Below are 19,664 nucleotides of genomic sequence, written 5' to 3'. Positions count from 1 at the left end.
AGAGCCCTGACTTTGTCCTGCAAAACAAGCCAAAGGCTTCTCACGTTGTGAAATTCACACACACGAGGATGTGCGGTCAGACCCCCTGGGAAGAGAGAGCTGGAACAGGAAGGGATTCACTTCACCATCAGCTGGGAAGTGCGGTTATTTCCCTAAGGGTCATTCCTGATCCGTACCTGTCCCAGGAGCCGCCGGTTCCCCTTCGCTGCGCTGGGGAGCAGTGCCACCCAGAGGGCTGCTCCAGGAACAGCTCACACCACCTCAACCTCTCCCCCCAGCTCAACAGCAGCGAGGTTCCCCTTTCTGATCCAACCCTCCCAGTTCCGCTCCCTTTGCTCTGTTCCAGCCACCTTTCCAACGACCTGCTGGGGAAACGGCTTCAACAACTCAGGCCATTTATTCACAAGGCTGGAACATAAAAATAACATCTTTAATAGCTTTCGAGTTGGCACAGATGGTATCAGAATTCACCACTTGTTAATGGACTAGGAAACAACCCACGGTGCAGTGCTGAGGAGGGCGGCTCAGACCACATGTTGCTTCTAAACCACGGAGCTAGGACGGGTTAAGAGCTGACTCTTTTTCATTTACATTCAGCATTTATAGTCAGAGAGGAAAGCCAACGGCTGGATTTAACTGTGTGCACACAGAGAAAAGCCTGGGAAGGAGGTTTCTGCTGGCAACTGATGTCTCCTCCTCTTAGCAGCACACAAAAGCCCCAAACCTCAGTTTTAACATGGGTTACAAGAGAGACTTGCCATAGCTAGTGTTGGCCAAACAGCATGTCACATTAACACAGGAGCTTCTGCTCTAAATGAAACAGCTACTGCAGTGGAAGAACCCCATTTCCCTCTGCCAGGAGAAGTGGAGGTTAGACCAGTGCTTAAGGTATTAAGACACAGCCTAGGAGCTCTGGCAGGGGTGACAGGACTCTTTGCAGGAACCCAGAACACAGCAGAACAGAAGGGGTTTCCTTTCTAGAGGTCTTTTCCCAAAGGAAAAGCAAACCTCAGTGCTGCCCTGCAAGACAAGGGAGTATTCTCATCCTCAGACATGCAGACAGGATGGTGGAGGCACCAAACAGCCAAGTGACTCGCCTTGGAAAGCAACAGAAAAGCCTCATTCTGACCCAAAAGAACTTAGATTATCAAGGAACCACAAGGCAGGATGAAAATAACTCCCAACACCACAAGAGGGGAAGGGTGAAAGCATCCCAGAAGACCTGAGCAGACATGGGACCAATGGGAAAAGCCAGCAGTGTCAGCCTGGAAAGGACAAATACAAACTCCAGGCAAAAAGACACTCCCACACTTGCCATTTGCACCCAAAACATGAGCTCGAGTTGGCAACTGTGCTCCTTACCCATCCTCATGGGCTGGCTCTTTGCCCTCTGCAGTGTCACAGTGTGTCTCTACCAGAGTTCCTGGTCACAGCATCTCTCAGGAGCCACCACATGCAGAGCTTTTGTTTGGGGAAACATTTATAGGGTCTGTGGCAAGATCAGAACTTGTTTAATAAAGAATTTAGTCCTCAGTGAAACCAAACTCACTGCCACTGCTGAGGATACGGCTTGATTCATTAGCAGCTCCATCCTGACAAACACTTTGGTCAATCCTGTCAACCCAAGGACCCTGAAGGAGCCAAGATACCACAGTCACTTTCAAGCATACATTGTCTTATGATTTGTTGGTTCTATTTCCAGTTCCTATGGGTACTCTACAATCACAATAAATTAGGAGGCATTCCTGGCCTCTGTTCTGTTAGGAGGAATTCCCTCTCACCATCACGACGGGGTGCCGACACGGAGGGAGGGAAGAATGCATAGTGAGGTCTCCCATCAGCTGTCCTCTGGTGAGGCCACTTCTTTTCCCACCTACTGACCTTGCACTGTCAAGGTCTCAGTTTTGCCTTCACTGCCTGCTTTGTTGGAATAATCTCGCTCTCCAAATATAGTGCTTCCAATCCTGACGTTTGTGGATCCAACCTCTATCTAGGGAGAGAGACAAAGGAGGAGTTAAGGGCAGAGCTGCCACCCAAACCTGCCAGCACAGTCTGTAGCCAAACTCTATGCTTGTCCCATCACAGGATGGCTCCCCATGAACTCGCCACCCTACAGCAAAGGTCTGTTTGATCCATCCCAGAAACAGGAGAGAGCTTTTTCATGGACCAGCACCATCAGGCTTCCCCTTGGATGAAGATACCAATAGGCCCATTTGGATGATGCCTGGGCTGGGCTTTGGGATGCCTACAGCTGGTGCTGGTACATTTGTTTCCCAAGAGAAGGGGTGGCAGAAGGAAACCAGACTTACTGCATGCTGGAAGTCTGTGGACATGCCCATGCTCAGCTCCACCTTCTCAATGGGGAGACTGAGCTTTTCACACACTTCCTTCCTCAAAGACAGCAGCATCTAGAAGGGAAGGGGAGAGAAAAGAGGATCACACACTTGAGAGCCACAGCAGCTCTGTTTCAGGGTTCCACAGATCACAATCTCTGCCTTTCTTTGAAGTCTCCTTCACACTTCCCACTGAAGCCCCTGCAGATTCCCTATTCCAGGCTACGTTACTGACAGCACCCATACTTCCAAGTGTACACATCTTCTGAAGACATCCCATTATCACAGCAGCGTGACAGATGAGGAACACAGACCTGGTTCCTTTGCCTGATGCACCCTGCACACACAGCAGGCAAAGGAAGGATGACTGAAACCCCATCTGGACACAGGACCAGAGGAGACAGGGCAGGAACTGCTGCATGAGGTGTTCCTCCCATATCCTGGCTACAGCTCCAGAGGAGCTGGACCAAATACAGATGGACGTCTGCAGAACTGAGCCTAGCACCTGCATTAATACCCTCTGAGCTCTAAGGGTTTCTAATGGACGCCCCACAGACTTCCAGCCTGATGGGAGATAAGCCAACAGGTAACATTTTCTTCTAGAGAATCCTACCTGGAAGTCAGGATTTGGACCCTTACTAAGGTCATGCCCAACGCTGCCAATGGTCATCAGCCCCACAAATTCCAGGCTGGGACACTTGTTGATGATGTGCTCCACAGCAGCAGTGGTGTCTCCAGGAGGAAGGCCATGCTTACCTGGCAAAAAGCAGGGAGATCTGTGCCACTCTCTGCCAGAGGCCAGGCTGAAGCTAACAGAGAAGCAAGCTTCATCCTAGCTCAGAGAAACGCTTTAAGAGCACAAAGCAACCCATCCCAGTGAGGTTGTTTCTGTCCTAGCAGCAGGACAAGCCTGCTTATGAGCAGAAAAAGCCACTTACTGTCTTCTCCACTGGTATTAACTTGCACCATGACCTTCAGCCTCTGAGGGGAGCCTTTCTTCTGCCAGGAGCTGTTGACCCTGTCTGCCAGCTTCACCGAATCCACTGTTTCCAACATGAAGAGGTTCGGGACAGCTGGGGAGAAAACACAGGCTGAGGGCAGTGCTGCTGGCCCAGGTTTTGTACCTACACCTCAGCTCGCTCACAGAGGTCGGTCCTGTTTGAACACTGCATCAATGCACATGAAACAGGCTTTACCCATCAACTTGTTGACGTTGGTTTTCTGCAGGTGGCCGATGAAATGCCATTTAATGTCCGGGCAAGAGGACAGAATCTGGAAGCAGAGAGGACCAGTGAGGTTTGAATGACAACTCCCTCTTCCCCCACACAGCACTTGAGCCTCAGTTTGCCCACAAGCAAAACACCCAATCTTCTTCTATTTACCCTAAAAGGCACAGCTCAGCTACTGCTTGTGTACTGAGATTGCTTCACCCTCTGCAGAGGAGCAGGGCTCTGATTGCAGAGCACTACAGGGGGAAAGCAAAGCTCTTTTGCAACTGAATAGTCCTAACGTGGTATTTTCCCTAAATTGAGTGTTACCACGTTTTTAAATGACTGTGAACCTCCTACAGCAGAAAGCACAAAAGATAAAGCAGCATTTAAGCAAAGACTCTATGACTAAAGCACACGTATTCACAGGGCCAGCAAGACAAGGAGAGGCAATGGGGCAGGCAAAGAGCTAAAAATAACCACATCATTTATCTGAAGAGACATGGAACAAACAGCCTCCATTGCCAAATCCCTAAAAACCAGGATTTGTGCTGAGCAGCTCCCAGGACACAGCTATAGGGAGAGAGAACACACACACAGAGAACTGGGTACTCACCCTGGAGTCTGATGCCTTTTCTAGCAGCTCTTGAACCTAGGAGAATCAAGACAATCTCTTGTTATAAGCACACCAGAGGTGCCTGCACCATAAGAAGGGTCTCTCTAGAATGTATGACCCTGGGATCAATAAGCCCCTCATAAATACAAGGCCAGGGGCCTAATGGTATGGCCAAGCCCAGCTCCCCGTGCTCAGAGCCCCACACAGGGCTGCCACAGTGCCTGCCTGCAGCATGGGGCCATCACCAACCCGTGAGGCCCATACAGACCTATGGGGCCCGTCACAGACCTAAGAGACCCATGACCAACCCACAGGGCCCACTCCAGTCAAGTGGGGCTCACTGCAGTCCAATGGGGCCCATCACCAACCCATGGGGAGCATTGCGGTCCAGTGGGGCCCATCACCGACCCACGAGGCCCATCACAGACCTAAGGGGCCCATCACCAACCCATGAGGTCCACTGCAGTCCTACGGGGCCCATTACCGACCCATGGGGCCCACTGCAGTCCAGTGGGGCCCATCACCGACCCACGAGGCCCATCACAGACCTAAGGGGCCGATCACCAACCCATGGGGCCCACTGCAGTCCAGTGAGGCCCATCACCAACCCATGGGGAGCATTGCAGTCCAGTGGGGCCCATCACCGACCCACGAGGCCCATCACAGACCTAAGGGACCCATCACCAACCCATGGGGCCCACTGCAATCCTATGGGGCCCATCACTGACCCACGGGGCCCATTCCACTCACATAGTTCTCCCCGAAGCTGCGCTGCCCGTGGCTGTAGGCCTCGATCACCATCTCCGCCGGCTTGGTCTTGCTGACGGCCACCAGCCGCGGCTGCACGGCCGGGAGCCCCTGCACGGGCACCCGAGGTGAGCTGGGAAGGCTCCAACCTGCCCCACGCTGCCCCCCAGCATCCTTCAGCACCCAAAACCACGGCCCCAGCCCCAGCTATGGGAAGGGGTCACCTTTCTCTCCACAGCAACAGGGACACCTCTAAGAACGACACTGGGGTCCTGTCACCCTCGCTGAGGGGAGCAGCCGCCTGCCTCCATGACAGGCCCCCAGGGCGCTGCCTCCATAGTGCCGGAGGGCCTGCCCCCCCCGCACCCAGTGTGCCCCCCGCCGTGGGCCGAGGCTCTCCCCGCGGCCCCGGTGCTCACCTGCGGCCGGCGCGCCGCTGCCTGCTGCACCCGCTCGGTAACGGCCCGCAGCGCGGGGCCCAGCCCGTCCCCGGCGGCCATGCCCGCCGCCCTCCACATCCCCGGCTGGCCCCGCCCCTCCCCTGCAAGCCAATAGAATTGCTCCGTCGCGCATCGCCCACCAATGGGAGCGGCGAGGCGGGGCGTAGGGCGGTGGCGCCATGTTGGGGCGGCTGAGGGAGGAGGGTTGCGGCTCCATGGCGGCCTCATCCAGGCTCCGGTGCTGTCCGAACTCGCCTTCCTGCCCTTGAAGTGGCTGGGATGAGGCTTGATGCCGCGCTGAGGGGCAGTGAGGAGCGCTGGGGGTCCTGCTGTGAGGAACAAGAGCGGTGTCAGCACCTCATAACCTGCCCTGGCACCCCATCAACACCGCGGCCTCCCCTTGGGCCGGCAGGTTCTGAGGGGAAGGATCCAAGCGGGAGCCTTCACCCGGGTGAGGAGAGCACCTACAGATCCCTCTGGCGCTTATGAGTGGAAGGAGAGCGTGGCAGGCAGCAGCCCTGTGTTCAGAGGGCGTGTTCTGCCCACCGCAACACTGCAGGGCTTATTTTGGACCATATACCTTGAATACTGCAATAAAAACCACCACAGAGTCCACAGCCAGGCCATTCTGCACGAAGAGCCGTCTTTCTAGAGTGCAAATCCCAATGACTAGAGGTAAAACGCCCCTTTGTAAAGCAAGGCAACACTTGGGCACACTGGGTGGTGGGGAGCAGCAGGGCAATGCCAGCCTTTATCCCAGCGAGTCAGACGGAATGACTGGGACCTGCCAGCTGGAACCCATTAGCTAAATACTTGTCTTAATGTGCAGAACTGGGCTCTCCCACATTCCCAGCAAGGACAGTATCGACACAGCTGGTTCAAAACACCCACCAGGCTCTCTGTGTGCTAAAACATGACAATGATTTGATGCAAGCTTGACCAAATCCTTGCTGTTTGACACTAAACGCTTGTTACTGTGTTTGTCATCCTGCTCTGCTAATGCCTGTGGCATTCCCTGAGCTCATAGGGATGCATCCACCCTTTCCTGCTCCTTGGGAGGATGGCTGCAGGCAGCAGCACATGGGTCAATGGCAACTCAGCACAGATCCACAGCACTCTTCCCCCTGGAGCAGCAGCAGCCTCAATGTTACCCCTGGTTGATCTTCCCTTGCATCCAATGTACTGCATGTAGATGCCGTGCATCTACACATTGTGTTGTCCATAGGGATAAAACCAGGAGCACTATTAAAATTGAAGGCCATTTTATTGTCATAGCAAATACCAAAATAAAAAGGCTTTTAATACATAAGTAGATCAAAGACAGCGCTGGGAAAGCATTCCCATGCTCCTGCCAGCAATGCTGGGGTATCACCGCAGTGCCACAAACCTGGCTTTGCTTTGTTAGAGTGGTTTTAAAACTCGGATCTTCCAAGATTTCAGATGATGGAAAGAGGCCAAAACGTCAGTTAAAGAGAGAGATGGAATCACGATGTAGTGACAGGGCTGGGAAATACAGGAGATCAGACATACAAGGAAGAAACCTGGATGCAACAGTAGATTCTGGCTTGTGAAGCCTGGTTTCAACCTTGCTTTTTGCCTTTTGACTCTTGTGACAGCTGAAGTGACAAGAATAATTCAACAGTAATGTTTTCAATTAAAACAAGAAAAAAAAAGCGTTAAGACCTATTTTTTCCAAACTATTGTCTTGCTGTGAAGTCATACAAAAAAACCACCCTTTTTAATACCACTTTGGCTTATTTTGGGCTTTTCATTAGCAAAACCCACTCATGTCAAATGTAGTTTTCAGTTACTAATGGAAATCTCTAACTTAAATGTAGAACAATCCCAAATGAGATCATCCTCAAAGATTTAGATACTATTACTTCATCTGCTATTCCCTGTTCATAACCCTACAAAAGGCAGTTTTACAGCCTACCTACTGATGCCATTTTGACTGCTGTGCTAATGTCGTAGGTGTGGGGATGGAACTTCCCTTTGCTTGTATTTCCTAACAAATAAAGCTGACACAATAGGAGATGGGACTTTCCTAGAGCAGAAACTGATGCTTACCCTTTATTGTGCATTGTCACTCTCCTTCCTACCAGGGGAAAGAAAACTGAAGTAAGAATACTGGTACCAGCAGCTGAAATCCCTCAGAGTTCTATCTTAGTGTGATCACCTTATTCAAAGGACTAATGCATGTTTCAGTCACTGAAGAATGAAACCAAATGTAGTGGGTAGCAAGTGCTGGGGGCACAAAGATTGCAAATGCAACAGGCTGGCTCTCTGACAACTAAGTTAGCACTTATACTTGTATCAGCTCATATTAGTATGTTGGCCACAAATGATAATGGCAACTAATAAACAGACTCTGCTGCCAAGTGGCAGATGGATTAGGGACAGAAAAAAAACAGGAATGTTCTCTCTAGGTCTGAACTTTTGTCTTCAACACCCTCTCAAGCTTTGCATGTGTGTCAAACACAACCCTAATACCTCTGTGCATCTGGTATGTGAAGAATTCATTGGCTTTTGGAAGTGAAAGGTACGTTATATGGCATTGTTCTGAGTACAAAAGGAACATTCAACGTATTTTAGGACAGTTCAGAGACAAGAGGTTCTGCTTTTTGCCCTGTCACTTCTCACTTTGATGGTTTGTGTCCTTTGCTACCATAAAACTTCTTTTCACGAGGTCTATTCAGAGAACAACCCCCCAGACACAACAAACTCAGTTCCATTCCTTTCAGTTTACCTGAATGCCTTCTCTAGTAAGAAACTGTAAACACTGAAATCCAGTTGCTCTTGCAGAGGCAGGTAACGTGGGTCACTCAAGCAGTTACTTGCCAGCAACAAGGCTTTTGACAAAGTCAGGGTCCCTGAGACAAAAATGCTTTTCTCCCTGTTTTCCTAACCAGGACAATGGGACAAGTACCGTGCTTGCAGCCTGGTGCCACTGACAATCAACTCCAGTTCTCCAGCAGCACGCCTGTGCCCCTCACCAAGCAGCTGGGGAAAGCCTCAAACTACTGACTCCCCCCTTTTGTCCTCCCCAACTATGACAAATGGAAACCAAAGCAGTGTTAAGATGCACAAAAGGAACAGTTTGGGTCACTACCTGTAGTGGCAGTGGTGTAAGGCTTAGATCCCCCCATGGAAACCAGGGAACCTGCAGGATTTCAGCTGGATTTCTTTAATTCACTGTGGTCTCAGCTGCCCTAGCAAGCAAACCAGGTCAGCTCAGACCTCACTAAAAGATGGGTTTATGCATTTGCTACACCCTGCACTCTGGGCAGACCTGGAGCATGGACACAGGCTGTTAAGACCATCCCAGCACCCCATGCAATGGGGGCAAACTGCCCTTTAGACAAGGTCTTCAAGCAGCTGTGTCTAGTGTATAAAAGTCTAGCACCTTTTTGTTAAAGGGGTTTCCATAAAGTACTTGAAATTTCCAACCAAAACAAGTTGTAGCAGCAATTCCCCTCCCTCCAAAACCTCACCATTTCTTGACTTCCTACTGCTATGAGCCACCTCAATCCAAAAAGAAGTACCCATCTAAGCTGGCCTCTCCAGAGGAATTTGGTCTGTATGTCCAAGAGCAGGGAGTGGTGCATCTAAAGGACATACCTGGAGCTGGCTGCATAGAAGTTACCAGGCAAACCACCCCATAAATACCAAAGTCTAATTGTCATACAAAAGGTTGAATGGATTAAGTCTGATTCGTCTCTTTCAGAACAGGAAAGGGGGAAAACCAAAAAGAACTTCCCAGTTCATGTTTCTTTTGATATAAAAGGAATAGAAATCTTTCAGTTGACGTTATGAAGTAGCTTTGAGTCCTCATTGGTTCCTACCCCATCTTCTTCTTGGATTCCTTCTGCCAGTCCCTCTGCAAATTTGGTCTGGCTTCCCGCATAGTCCATGAACATGTTGGGAATATCCTTGCCAAAATATATCTTGCTGTTCGCTGCAATCGCCTTGTATTTCATCAGCTGCAAGTACTCAGGAGTTAACTTCAGCTGCACAGAAAGAAAAGAGATCACCAACAGCTCGGATTCACTCAAAAGCAAGGTTGTGTCATGACAATCCTACTTTTCCATCATGCTAGCAGGCATGCTTATTCTCTCTTCAGCTGAAGAGGCACAGTGCCCAGAAGAAAGCTCTCTTTCAGTAGGTCTAAAAGTGAAGCTCTAAATCCCAGTGACTAAATGGCAAAATGAGAAAGTGATGGAAGCAGCTGGGGAAACGTTCAATCCAAATGTACCAGAGATGCTCGAAAGCACACAACTCACTAAAAGCCCTCGCAATGCAAGCTGCTGGAGAGAAAACACAACTGGCTTCTAGCCAGAGAGTAGATTGAAGAGTCTGTTCCGGAGAGCAGAGCTCATTCGTTCAGGATAATGACATTAGAACTGAGAGGATAGAGTAACTGGGATAGAATTTGTGCACAAGCATCCCACACCTCTGTCCATTCTCACTGACCCTTACAAAACAGTTTTCCCGCTGGGATGGCCTGGGAACTAGCTGCAGGCACTTACAGCCTGGCATTTATCCATAGGATTTCTCTTTTTCCATTCTTTCTTTCAACTTCTTTCTTTGGCAGTACCAAGGGCTTTGCCAGGCTAGTTACTTAGATGTGTAAGATCAGCTCTATCTGCTCTTTACCTAAACACTTACTTCCTCTTAAGCCTGCCTGTCACTCGAGAGATCCCTGCTCCTGCTTTGCTTGCTTGCCAACTTGCACACTGGAATTAATAGACATTTCTGATTGCAAAGGCATGAAAGGGCAACACTGAAACTGGTATTCTATCTACAGAGGGAGCCATGGCCCCATTAGCATCTAGCAGAGCTGTCTCCAGAGAGGACCAACTATTTCACGTATCCTGATGCAAATTTATTTGCTCAAAGAAAATGAATTTGCAAATAGGGTCTAATTGTTTCAGGCTCAATAACTCTGAATAATGGTTTGGTTTGCCTTTTGACTTAAACAGTGAGACACAACAAGCAAGCAATGAGCACAGGCAGCTCTTTTCCTGATTTCAGGTTAGATATAAGGAAGAAGTTCTTTACTGTGAGGTGCTGGCACAGGTTGCCCAAACTGGTAAATGCCCCATCCCTGGCAGTGTTCAAGGCCAGGGTGGACAGAGCCTTGGGTAACATGGTCTAGTGTGAGGTGTCCCTGCTCATGGCAGTGGGTTGGAACTTTATGATCCTAAGCTCCTTTCCAACCCAAGCCATTCTATGATCCTATGAGTATCTCTATGCAGCCTAATGTAGGGAGCTCTGCTTCAAAGGCCAACGTGAGGACATAACAATACCTTGTTAGCCTCAGCTACTTTCATAGCAGTGTAGCATTCAGCATCAGCTCTCGCCTTCTCTCTTGCAAGAAATGCAGCATCTGGAAGCAAACACATGTTTTCATATTCAGAGTTTTATTTCCAGCCATGTTAGCACCATTTGCAGCTGGAAAACTTTTTAAAGTGGTCAGTACCACATCTAAACTGTACGGGATACAGTTTAGGGAAGAGGGAACCAAATGGGAAACACAGCAATGGGATCTCAATTTACATCTGCAACACTGCAGGATGATAGCACGGAGTAAGTAAATTGCCTCTGCAACTGAAGACCTCAAAGCATTTTATAAACATAAGGTTTTTATTACCACCCCTGTCACGAGGGCTGAGAACACTCTTTCTTCTCCAGCCAGCCCCTAGCTCTTGTGCTGAAAAGGCAGCAACTGTTCCAGTGCACAAGTGGGATTTGCCCATAACATTTGCATGGGACTCACAGCCCAGCAGAGTGCTCTGGAGATGGAGTCTGGGATTGTGAATGCAATTCCCCAGATGGGATCTTCTCTGGGATGCTGAGGTTAAGATTCAGGCACGCAGAGGCGGGTGATTTTAACCTTCACCAGCTCTGCTCCTTGGATACATGTCAGAGAGCTGTTTCTTTGTAATAGCAACGATGTGTAAAGCGTCCAATCCTGCGGGATGTGGAAATTCCCTTACTCCTAGCAGAGACATTTAAGGAAAGAAACACTTCCCCTTTCTGTATTGGACTCCTTTTTCTCCTTCTCACTTTTTGTCTATCCAATGCTAATGATGCAGTATGAGGCAACCACATTAAGACGAGTGTAATCTGCCTGGTTTGCTGTGATCTCCTGACATCCTTTCTAGGACAGAGAGCCACACAACTGGAATACAGTCTGGATTTCAGAGTTGCACAGCTGGATAAACCATCTGTTTTCCTATACTAGCAGGGAGTCCTGCGAGCTGCTACACTTCAAAATCATGGCAGCAATTGGGATGGGTTGGCCTGCAACTTCCTCTCTTTTGGCTAAAAAGAGCGGTCCCAGTCGGAGACACCAGAAGGAATGAGGGAGAGGAATCCTCTGCCAGCAGAGTTGAACTGAAGACCTGACACCCAGTGACACACATTTAGAAGAACTAAACCCCATTCTATTTCCGTGAAGAACTCCTTAATGAGAAGCTGCTGATCTGTAGAAGTCTTAATTGGCTCCTCTGTGCCCTTCTGCAAAGCTCGACAGGGCCTCTAACGAAGGTAATTGAAAGTAAGGCCCTGTCACTCTGAGCTGGAAATGCTGACCCCTTTTCATGTCCTGGAATTTCCTTAACAAAGCAGTTTATCAGAGGGGTAGGGAGACATCATCTTAATTTAACAATACAACCTCCCAGGAAGAGCACCTTGAAACAGAAGGTTCCAAGAAGCACAGTCTACAAAGGAGCATTCCTATTCCTGCCTCTGGTCAGTCCTAGTTCCTAAAAGTAGTCAGCTGCAAAACTAAAGGGGGGTGAAGAAGCAACAATGCAAACTACACAGTGAATGTCAGCTTGGACTGAAGGACATGGTCAATACACACACGTCAAGAACTACTGAGCTCCATGAGCTGCTTCAGGATCTTTGGACAAAATTCACCTCAGAACATTGACTTCCTACAGACTCACCTTCGATCTCTGAAATCCGCTTCTCTGTTTCCTTTTCCATCACTTTCTGTCCATAAGTTATTTCAGCAACTTGTGCAATCTTTTCTGCCTCTAGAATGAAACAGAACACATCCACGTTGTGGTCATGCAGTCCTCCTAATGCCAGGAGCAGCTTCACCCACCCAAGTCCTCACCACCCCCTTCTGGTGAAAGTAAATTGTGGGCAGACTTTCCAGCCCTCAGAAAGCAGCAGTCTGCATCTGTGGGCAAAGCTGGAACTCATCTAAAAACTCTTTGAGTTTCCCTGGAAGAGTTTGACATCAGCAGCCAATAACCACAGCAGAGATCACCCAAAAGCAAACCAAGTGCATCCCTCCCCAGTGCCTGGGTTCTTTTTGCTGCCTTCCCCCCACTCCCCCTCTTCAGTTCTTCTACCCCTTCATACAGATATACAGACCGATGAGAGCTTTCTTCCTTTCTGTCTCTGCTTCCTTCTCCACCACCTTCTGCTTCTGGGCTGCAATCAGCAGCTTTGTCTTCTCACTCTCCCTAATAAGCCAGAAGAAGCCAGTTACAAAGTGTGACCTTGCTGAAGTGGTGTGGCTGCTGGCTCAGTCCTCTTTCAAGCACATGTTTAGGGCAGGCAGCACTTAGGAAGTGAGCACATGTACCTGCACACAAAGAGCTTTTCTTCTAAACCAAAGTGTCTTTTCCTCTCCTCCATAGCAGGAAGACTTGCCAGCCAAGCCAGAATGAAGCCCTCCCTGCTACTCTCTGTAGGCTGCCATAATGCCTTCTACAAGAGGCATAGACTGTTCACATCTAGGTTCTTTGGGATTGTTATGAGGGATTTAAGCAAAGTAAGACATTAAAATCCTGTGAAAGCCTTGTCTTCCTCATTTGGGAGCTTTGAAACCACCCTTCATTCCATCACATGGTTCTGTGTGTGTAAAGAAAATACTGTTCCTGCTCCCAAAGAGGGAAGACAGATTAGAGTTCAGAACAAGCCTCTCCCAACACATATCCTACTGTATTTATGGTAACAGATTAACAGGCTGATTTGGGATTTTGACTACCATGACTTCCCATGATACCAAAAGGTTGTATGGAATGCTAGGGAAGCAAAATGGACAAGAGGAGCCTTATTGTGGCCTACCCAGCCTGCTGGCAGGGTGCTCAGAGAACATAAGCATTTCTGACTGATCAAGTGCAAGAGAAGGCAGCTGGCTCAGAGCATTGAGAAGGGATCAGTGTGTCAAGTGCTATTAAAGAAAGTTATTGCAAAGCTTCAGCCTGTTGAATCAACAGTTTCTCCATCCCAGACAAACAACAGGATTAGTGGTGGACTCTCTCCACCTGCCACTCACTCCCATGCTCTGGGAGGCCTCTTTAAAACAGGGCCAGTGTCAAGAGGAAAGAGGCTGTGGGCAACGAATTGCTGTGCTCAAGTGCTCAAAAGGGAGAAATAGTTCCTAACTCAGCAGTGACAGACACGTGCTTGTCTGCTGCAGCCTCCCCAGGCCCTTTCTGCAGGCAGCACGAGGCTGGGAGCAGGCCTGGCAGAGGGCACACTGATCACTGCTTGCTGTGAAAACACATTAATCTGGATGAGCGATTCTTTTTGCTAACACAAAGGTGCAAGTCTCAGGCACTTACATGAGCTCGTAATTCCTCCGGATTGTTTCAGGGATGTTTGGCTTTGTAACTCGAACTGCCTGGAAAGGGAGACCAAAGAAAACATAGGCAAGCAGCCAACAATCAAAAGCCAAATGGCCCCTGAGGCTGCAGAGCACAGGGGAGCTGATGCCTGGGGCATGCTCTGCTGCAGAATCTATGACCAGGTCCAAAGCCCACAGAGCAAATGCAGAATTCAGTGATCTCCTGCTGTGACAGGAGACAATAACGTGGGTAAAGCAGTACCCAGAGTACCACCAACAGAAACCCAACACATCAAAGCTGAGATGGAAAGGATATGGTTCTCATTCCTTCACAGCTTTCTATTTCCTTTTAGCCCTTTTTCCCTTTCCTTTACCCCTCCTTACAATACACACCTTAGACATCTCAAAGTAGAACCGTATAATGAATTACCTGTATAATTAATCCAGGGGCCATTGTAGTTAGGTCTTGCTGCAAGGCCAGTTTAAGGTTTTCATCAATCTGATCTGATTGGGGGAGAAAAAAAACAGGTAACTACAAGTCCCACAAGGCAGCTTGTTGTCAACACATAGAGCTGGCTGGAAGGGCTCATATTTCCTACTGCTGGAAGGTAAGTACCCATGTAAGTTTGATGCAGAAGTGGTGGGTAGAGAACAACCATCGCTGTCTCAGAGACAGGTTCCCATCTCTCTCAGCGTGTCAGGCAGCACGGAGCAGCACCAAACACTTGGGACACAGGAAACAAAGTGAAACTCTTCCCAGTTCCCCATAAAACACAGCTGGAATCTTTCTGAGCTAGAAGTAGCATCATTATGATAGAAAATCTGTTCTCTAAGCCACTTCCCCAGTGGTATCTTCCCAGCTAAATGGTGACTGACGAGGAATTGCATCTGTGCCAGCAGGAGACAAAGCACATGCAAAGGCAGAAACATGAACTGGCTGCACTGGTTATTTCAATAGGCTGCAAAGAAATCTCCATAACGTCTGTTTGGCTCAATGGACACAGTTAACTCGAGCATAGCTGAGAAACTTCAAAAGGAAACACAAACCAAAGCCCTGCTTCAGTGGAAAGCTCTAAGGACAGCAGTGTTTCCAGTTGGGGCCTGCTGAGAAGTGCAAAGGGAAAAATCAAAATGTAATGGCCTTGAGAAAGTGATCACATCTCACTCCTTGATTATTTGCTTTGGTCCCAGTTTAGCTTTATCTGGAACTCACCCTCACAATGGGGCTCAGCCAGTTTAGGAAGCAGCTGTTATCAGTTTCCTGCACCTGCTTGCAGATGTGGGGGCAGAGAATGACACGAATGGGCTGTGCCCCACTTCAGAGCCAAGCCAGAACACATTGAGGTCACACAAAGAGTTACACAGGAGTTTATACAAGTTCCTTCTGTGCAAAGCAGTTGCTTTGAGGCCCTTTCAAGCAGTTGTCGTCAGCAGCTGCCAACATCTGGAGATTCCATTGGCAAAGCAGCCCCATAAAGGACCTGGAGGGGAACCGAGCCCTGGTTCTGCACCTTGTGCAGCAGCACATGAGGAAGCAGAAAGCCAGGCTTCTTGGAAAGCCCAGTCTGAACAGAGAACAGGAGCTTGTGAACAGCCTGTGTCCTTCCAGGCACAAATTCTGTCCATTTGGGGTCCAAAACCATTCACAGCTACATTTCTGCCTGCAGTCAGCACGGCTGTAGTGCTGAAACAGTAGAAGGGGTTTCTTGCCAGTCCAAAGCCATAAACAAAACACTCAGCACTGGCACCAACTGGTCTATTTCTGCTAAGAAACCACAACTTCAGGCTCTTTCCCAATGTGCTCTCCTGGTGTCTGTTCTGCCTGAAGCCAAGGAGGAAGGTCAGCAGGCTCTTGCCAAGTCATCTTGTTTCCCAGCACCAGGCACTGCAGCCACAGGCATGACACAAAGCTAATCAAACCCAAAGGCCAAGGAGTGCTTGCTCAAAACAGCTTTTCCATCTGGATAAGCAAAACCTGTGACTGATTCAGCAAGTCATGTTTGCTAAACACACAGATAACACCACAGAATTAGTGCTCCCTTTCCTAAAGCCCTCTGCTGCTACTGGCAGGTTTGGGTTTGGATGGTTCTTGTCACAACACACTGGAGCAGGAGTGACAAGGAGGAAATGATGGTAGGTAGTTAACTATCCCGATTCCAGACAGGGCAGATACTGGATTCATAGGTACAAAGCCCATCAGTCTGGGGTAAGGAGCTCTGCATCAATAGAGAAGGGGCAGCTCACCAAACAGCTCGATGTAGACCTCCTGCAGGGTGTGGACACTGCAGAACTGGTTCAGCTCATGGTGAATCTTGTTGAAGATGAGAGCTTTGTCATAGTCAGCGGTGTAGTTCTTCACTATGTCGTACACTGCAAAAGAAGAAACCCCTGTTCAGGGCTGGGCTGGAGGGAGGCCTCAGGCTGGGCTCAGCACTCGCTTCAGGAGTCATAGTGCCCACCTGACGTGAGGAATCTACCCCCAAGAGAAGCTGGCGCCACAAACACACACTTTGTGAACAAAGGGGAGTTTTCTCTATTGCTCATCTATTTCATAACACCCTGAGCAGTGTTCCGTCACCTGCTCTGCAAACAGGACATCTCACCACCACCAACCCTCTCCACGCTATCTGCATATACACATAGGTCATGCTTGAGCTGCAGAACACAGAGGTCAATGCACCATGAAGGAAGAACATCCCACAGCCAGCATAAACCAGAGGTCTCAAAGCGGACCTTCAGTCATCCAGACAGTTATACCACTTCTGTAACCAACAGGGTGCTAAAACCCAATGAATTTGGGGGAAAAAGGCTGCCAGGTCATTCTTCTTGGGCTGCAGAGGCAGGTTTTTGCTCCCAAACACCCTTCTCTCCCCTGCCTCTTGCACACCTTGTTCAAATCAGTTCTTCACTGAAGCATAAAGCCCAGCGGGGGTGTAACAATGCAACCACTGGTAGCTGGATGGCATATGAGCTCTAGTGAAGCAAGTGGCAGAGTGGAACAAGTATGTGCAAGAAACAATAAACACACAAAACACGTGGGAGAGCTGGTTTTAGGCTTACACCCAGGAAGTCCAGGGTGTTACAAGGTACATGGGGGAAACACTGGCTCCAAATCATAGAATAGTTAGGGTTGGAAAGGACCTTAAGATCACCCAGTTCCAACCCCCCTGCCATGGGCAGGGACGCCTCACACTAAACCATCTCACCCAAGGCTTCATCCAACCTGGCCTTGAACACTGCCAGGGATGGAGCATTCACAATCTCCTTGGGCAACCCATTCCAGTGCCTCACCACCCTTACAGTAAAGAACTTCTTCCTTATATCCAAAACAAACTTCCCCTGTTTCAGTTTGAAACCATCACCCCTTGTCCTGTCACCGCAGGTCCTAATGAAGAGTCCCTCTCCAGCATCCCTATAGGCCCCCTTCAGATACTGGAAGGCTGCTATGAGGTCTCCATGCAGCTTCTCTTCTCCAGGCTGAACAGCCCCATCTTTCTCAGCCCATCTTCATACAGGAGCTGCTCCAGTCCCCTGAGCATCTTCGTGGCCTCCTCTGGACTTGTTCTAGCAGTTCCATGTCCTTTATATGTTGAGGACATAGCACAAACCTCTCCACCTCGCCTCACCCCAGGAGCACAAACGGCACCACCGGCAGGGACACAGGGGACGAGCTCACCTGCGCTCTGGATGAGGAAGTTCACCACCTCGATTCTGTCGAAGTAAATCATCACCCCTCCACTGCCAAGGGAAGGCAAAGCAAGCCGTGAGCAAAGCACGGAGCTGGGCTAGAGCAGAGGCAGACACCCCCCTCTAGTGGGCTGAGCCCGGCAGCCACAGCGGCTCCAGAACACCAGGCTTCAACCCGGAAACCGGATTAGCGCGTGTGAACCCATGGAAAAGGCAGCGCAGAGCCTAAGGATGGGGCTGCACCACCCACCCCAGCACCCTGAGCTCGCCACTGGTTCCAGTTATAGAGGGGGAGGAGTGGGAAACCCACCCCCTGCAAACAAACCTACCCGTTTTAAAGCATGCTGGAGCTATCAGGGAGGAAAACAGGGGGAGGATGCAAAGGTTTATCCCAACAACAGCTCAACGTCTCACCTGGTGCCACAAGGAACGTTTTTCACCTCATCCGTCTGCAGCGTGGTCTGAAGAGAGGTTTAGGGAAAAGAGGCTTAAGGATTTCCCACTTTATCCGCACATGGAACAGCGTTTTGCCCCTATCCCCCCCTTCAATCCCCGCACGTAGAACCAGGCCCAGCCGCTCATTCACAGCCCACCGGGCCGGTCCCGAGAGCCCTGGGCCGCAGACACCACCATAACCCCCCCTCCAAACCTCCACCAGCCCGACCCCACGGCCCAGGCCCCGGCAGCACCTGCACTGACTTGTAGGACGTGATGAAGGGCAGCATGAGGTGGAAACCGGGCCCGCTGGTGGAGGTCAGCAGCGCTCCTCCGCTGTGGAACGGAACAGAGGGACCGTGAGGCGGCGGCCTGTGAGGGGCCCGCCTGCACCGGGCGGCGGGGACAGGGGGGGGAAGGCGCGGGGCTCGCCTCACCGATAATAGACACCGATGTGCCCCTCCTCGATCTTGTGGATGGCCGAGAGGAAGGCGGCGGCGAGGAAGCTGAGGGACAGCGCCGCGATGGCGCCCAGCTGGGCCATGCCCGCTCGGTAACGGCGCCGGCTCCCCCTCAGCGGCACCGGCCCGGCGCCGCCCTGGCGCGTCATCACAGCGCGACCGCGCTTTCTACCCCGCCAGGGGGCGGTGGAGGAGCGGGAGTCCGGAGGCCGCGGGTTCGAGACCCGGTTCCGCCTCTTCCAGCGTGGCTTTGGGAGGGGGGCATCCTGCATCCCATCACCCTGAGCCCCCCAAACCCCTTATGGGACTTTGTTTGGTCAAAGAAAGGACAGCCCTCCCCTTATGGACAAGGGTAACAAGGGGAAAAGTGACAGCCGAGGTGAAAACACATTAAATCCTCACCTCTATATGTTAAAGGTGGCTTAAAAACCACGGGCGAGACGTATAGAACACCAGTAAAAGAGAACAATTTGCTCTTTGATAGATCTCCGAGGGTTCTCTCTAACAAAGCCGTCAGGGGGATTCAGCACCGCTTAGAAAGAAGGCATGAAATATCTGTGACGTTTGTCAATCTGAGTTTTACAGCTCTTAAGTAAGTGTGAAAAAGCGCCAGAGAAGAAATACACCCGGGTTAGGTTTGGGGTTTCTTTTTTGTGTGTATCAAAACACGTGCCCAGATTTAAGGCCTGGATAAAACGTATTAAATCTGTAAAGGTTTTAATGGGGCTGGTATGTGTTTCATAAATCACGGGCCTCCACTCAACCCCTGCTTGCTTTAATAAGGGTAAACTAGGAAATTGCTTGGAGCTGCAGCAGAATGCGGTCATCTCGGATTGAAAAGTAATAGGTTTTTACATGGGGGGGGGTGTTCTGGCTCGCAGGAGAGCTTTTGCCTCATAACATCATTACCCTGAGCGGGAAACCAGCTGCGGCCACGTGTTTAACAGCATCAAGATGTGAACGTGCACAAAGGTAAATATTATTGGTAATAATCCTGAAAAAAAGAAGGAAAAAAGCCCCCCCCAAATCATTATTCCTGGAGCCAGCGCCAGGAACGTTCCTTGGTGTCTGTGTGGCAGCTCTGGTTTAACAGAGTGGGCTTTGCTATATGAACAAATGCTTTATTGCACTTCACCCCTGCTCC

General features: G+C 49.9%; 2 protein-coding genes across 2 annotated transcripts; both read right to left on the bottom strand.

Moving 5' to 3' along the window:
- Positions 1-409: 409 nt before the first annotated feature.
- On the bottom strand, positions 410-5,439 carry PLPBP (pyridoxal phosphate binding protein). The gene is made up of 8 exons (XM_061349637.1): positions 5,324-5,439; positions 4,908-5,015; positions 4,158-4,193; positions 3,530-3,605; positions 3,272-3,406; positions 2,947-3,089; positions 2,310-2,408; positions 410-1,990 (listed from the first exon to the last, which is right to left on the bottom strand). The coding sequence occupies exons 1-8, from the start codon at positions 5,420-5,422 to the stop codon at positions 1,874-1,876; spliced, it is 813 nt and encodes a 270-aa protein (XP_061205621.1). The 5' UTR covers positions 5,423-5,439; the 3' UTR covers positions 410-1,873.
- Positions 5,440-6,589: 1,150 nt separating this feature from the next.
- On the bottom strand, positions 6,590-18,645 carry ERLIN2 (ER lipid raft associated 2). Its single transcript, XM_061349636.1, has 11 exons — positions 18,497-18,645; positions 18,314-18,395; positions 18,039-18,085; positions 17,614-17,675; positions 16,182-16,307; positions 14,368-14,441; positions 13,936-13,994; positions 12,737-12,828; positions 12,301-12,390; positions 10,654-10,733; positions 6,590-9,354 (listed from the first exon to the last, which is right to left on the bottom strand). The coding sequence occupies exons 1-11, from the start codon at positions 18,601-18,603 to the stop codon at positions 9,145-9,147; spliced, it is 1,029 nt and encodes a 342-aa protein (XP_061205620.1). The 5' UTR covers positions 18,604-18,645; the 3' UTR covers positions 6,590-9,144.
- Positions 18,646-19,664: the final 1,019 nt, after the last annotated feature.

Source organism: Neopsephotus bourkii, unplaced genomic scaffold (genome assembly GCF_033783945.1).
Source record: "Neopsephotus bourkii isolate Nb327-2 ecotype Australia unplaced genomic scaffold, CSIRO-AGI_Nbou_v1 NB_457, whole genome shotgun sequence".
In the NCBI taxonomy this organism is placed as follows: domain Eukaryota; kingdom Metazoa; phylum Chordata; class Aves; order Psittaciformes; family Psittacidae; genus Neopsephotus; species Neopsephotus bourkii.
The sequence above is the reverse complement of the archived record's forward strand: the minus strand, read 5'-3'. Positions and strand labels throughout refer to the sequence as shown.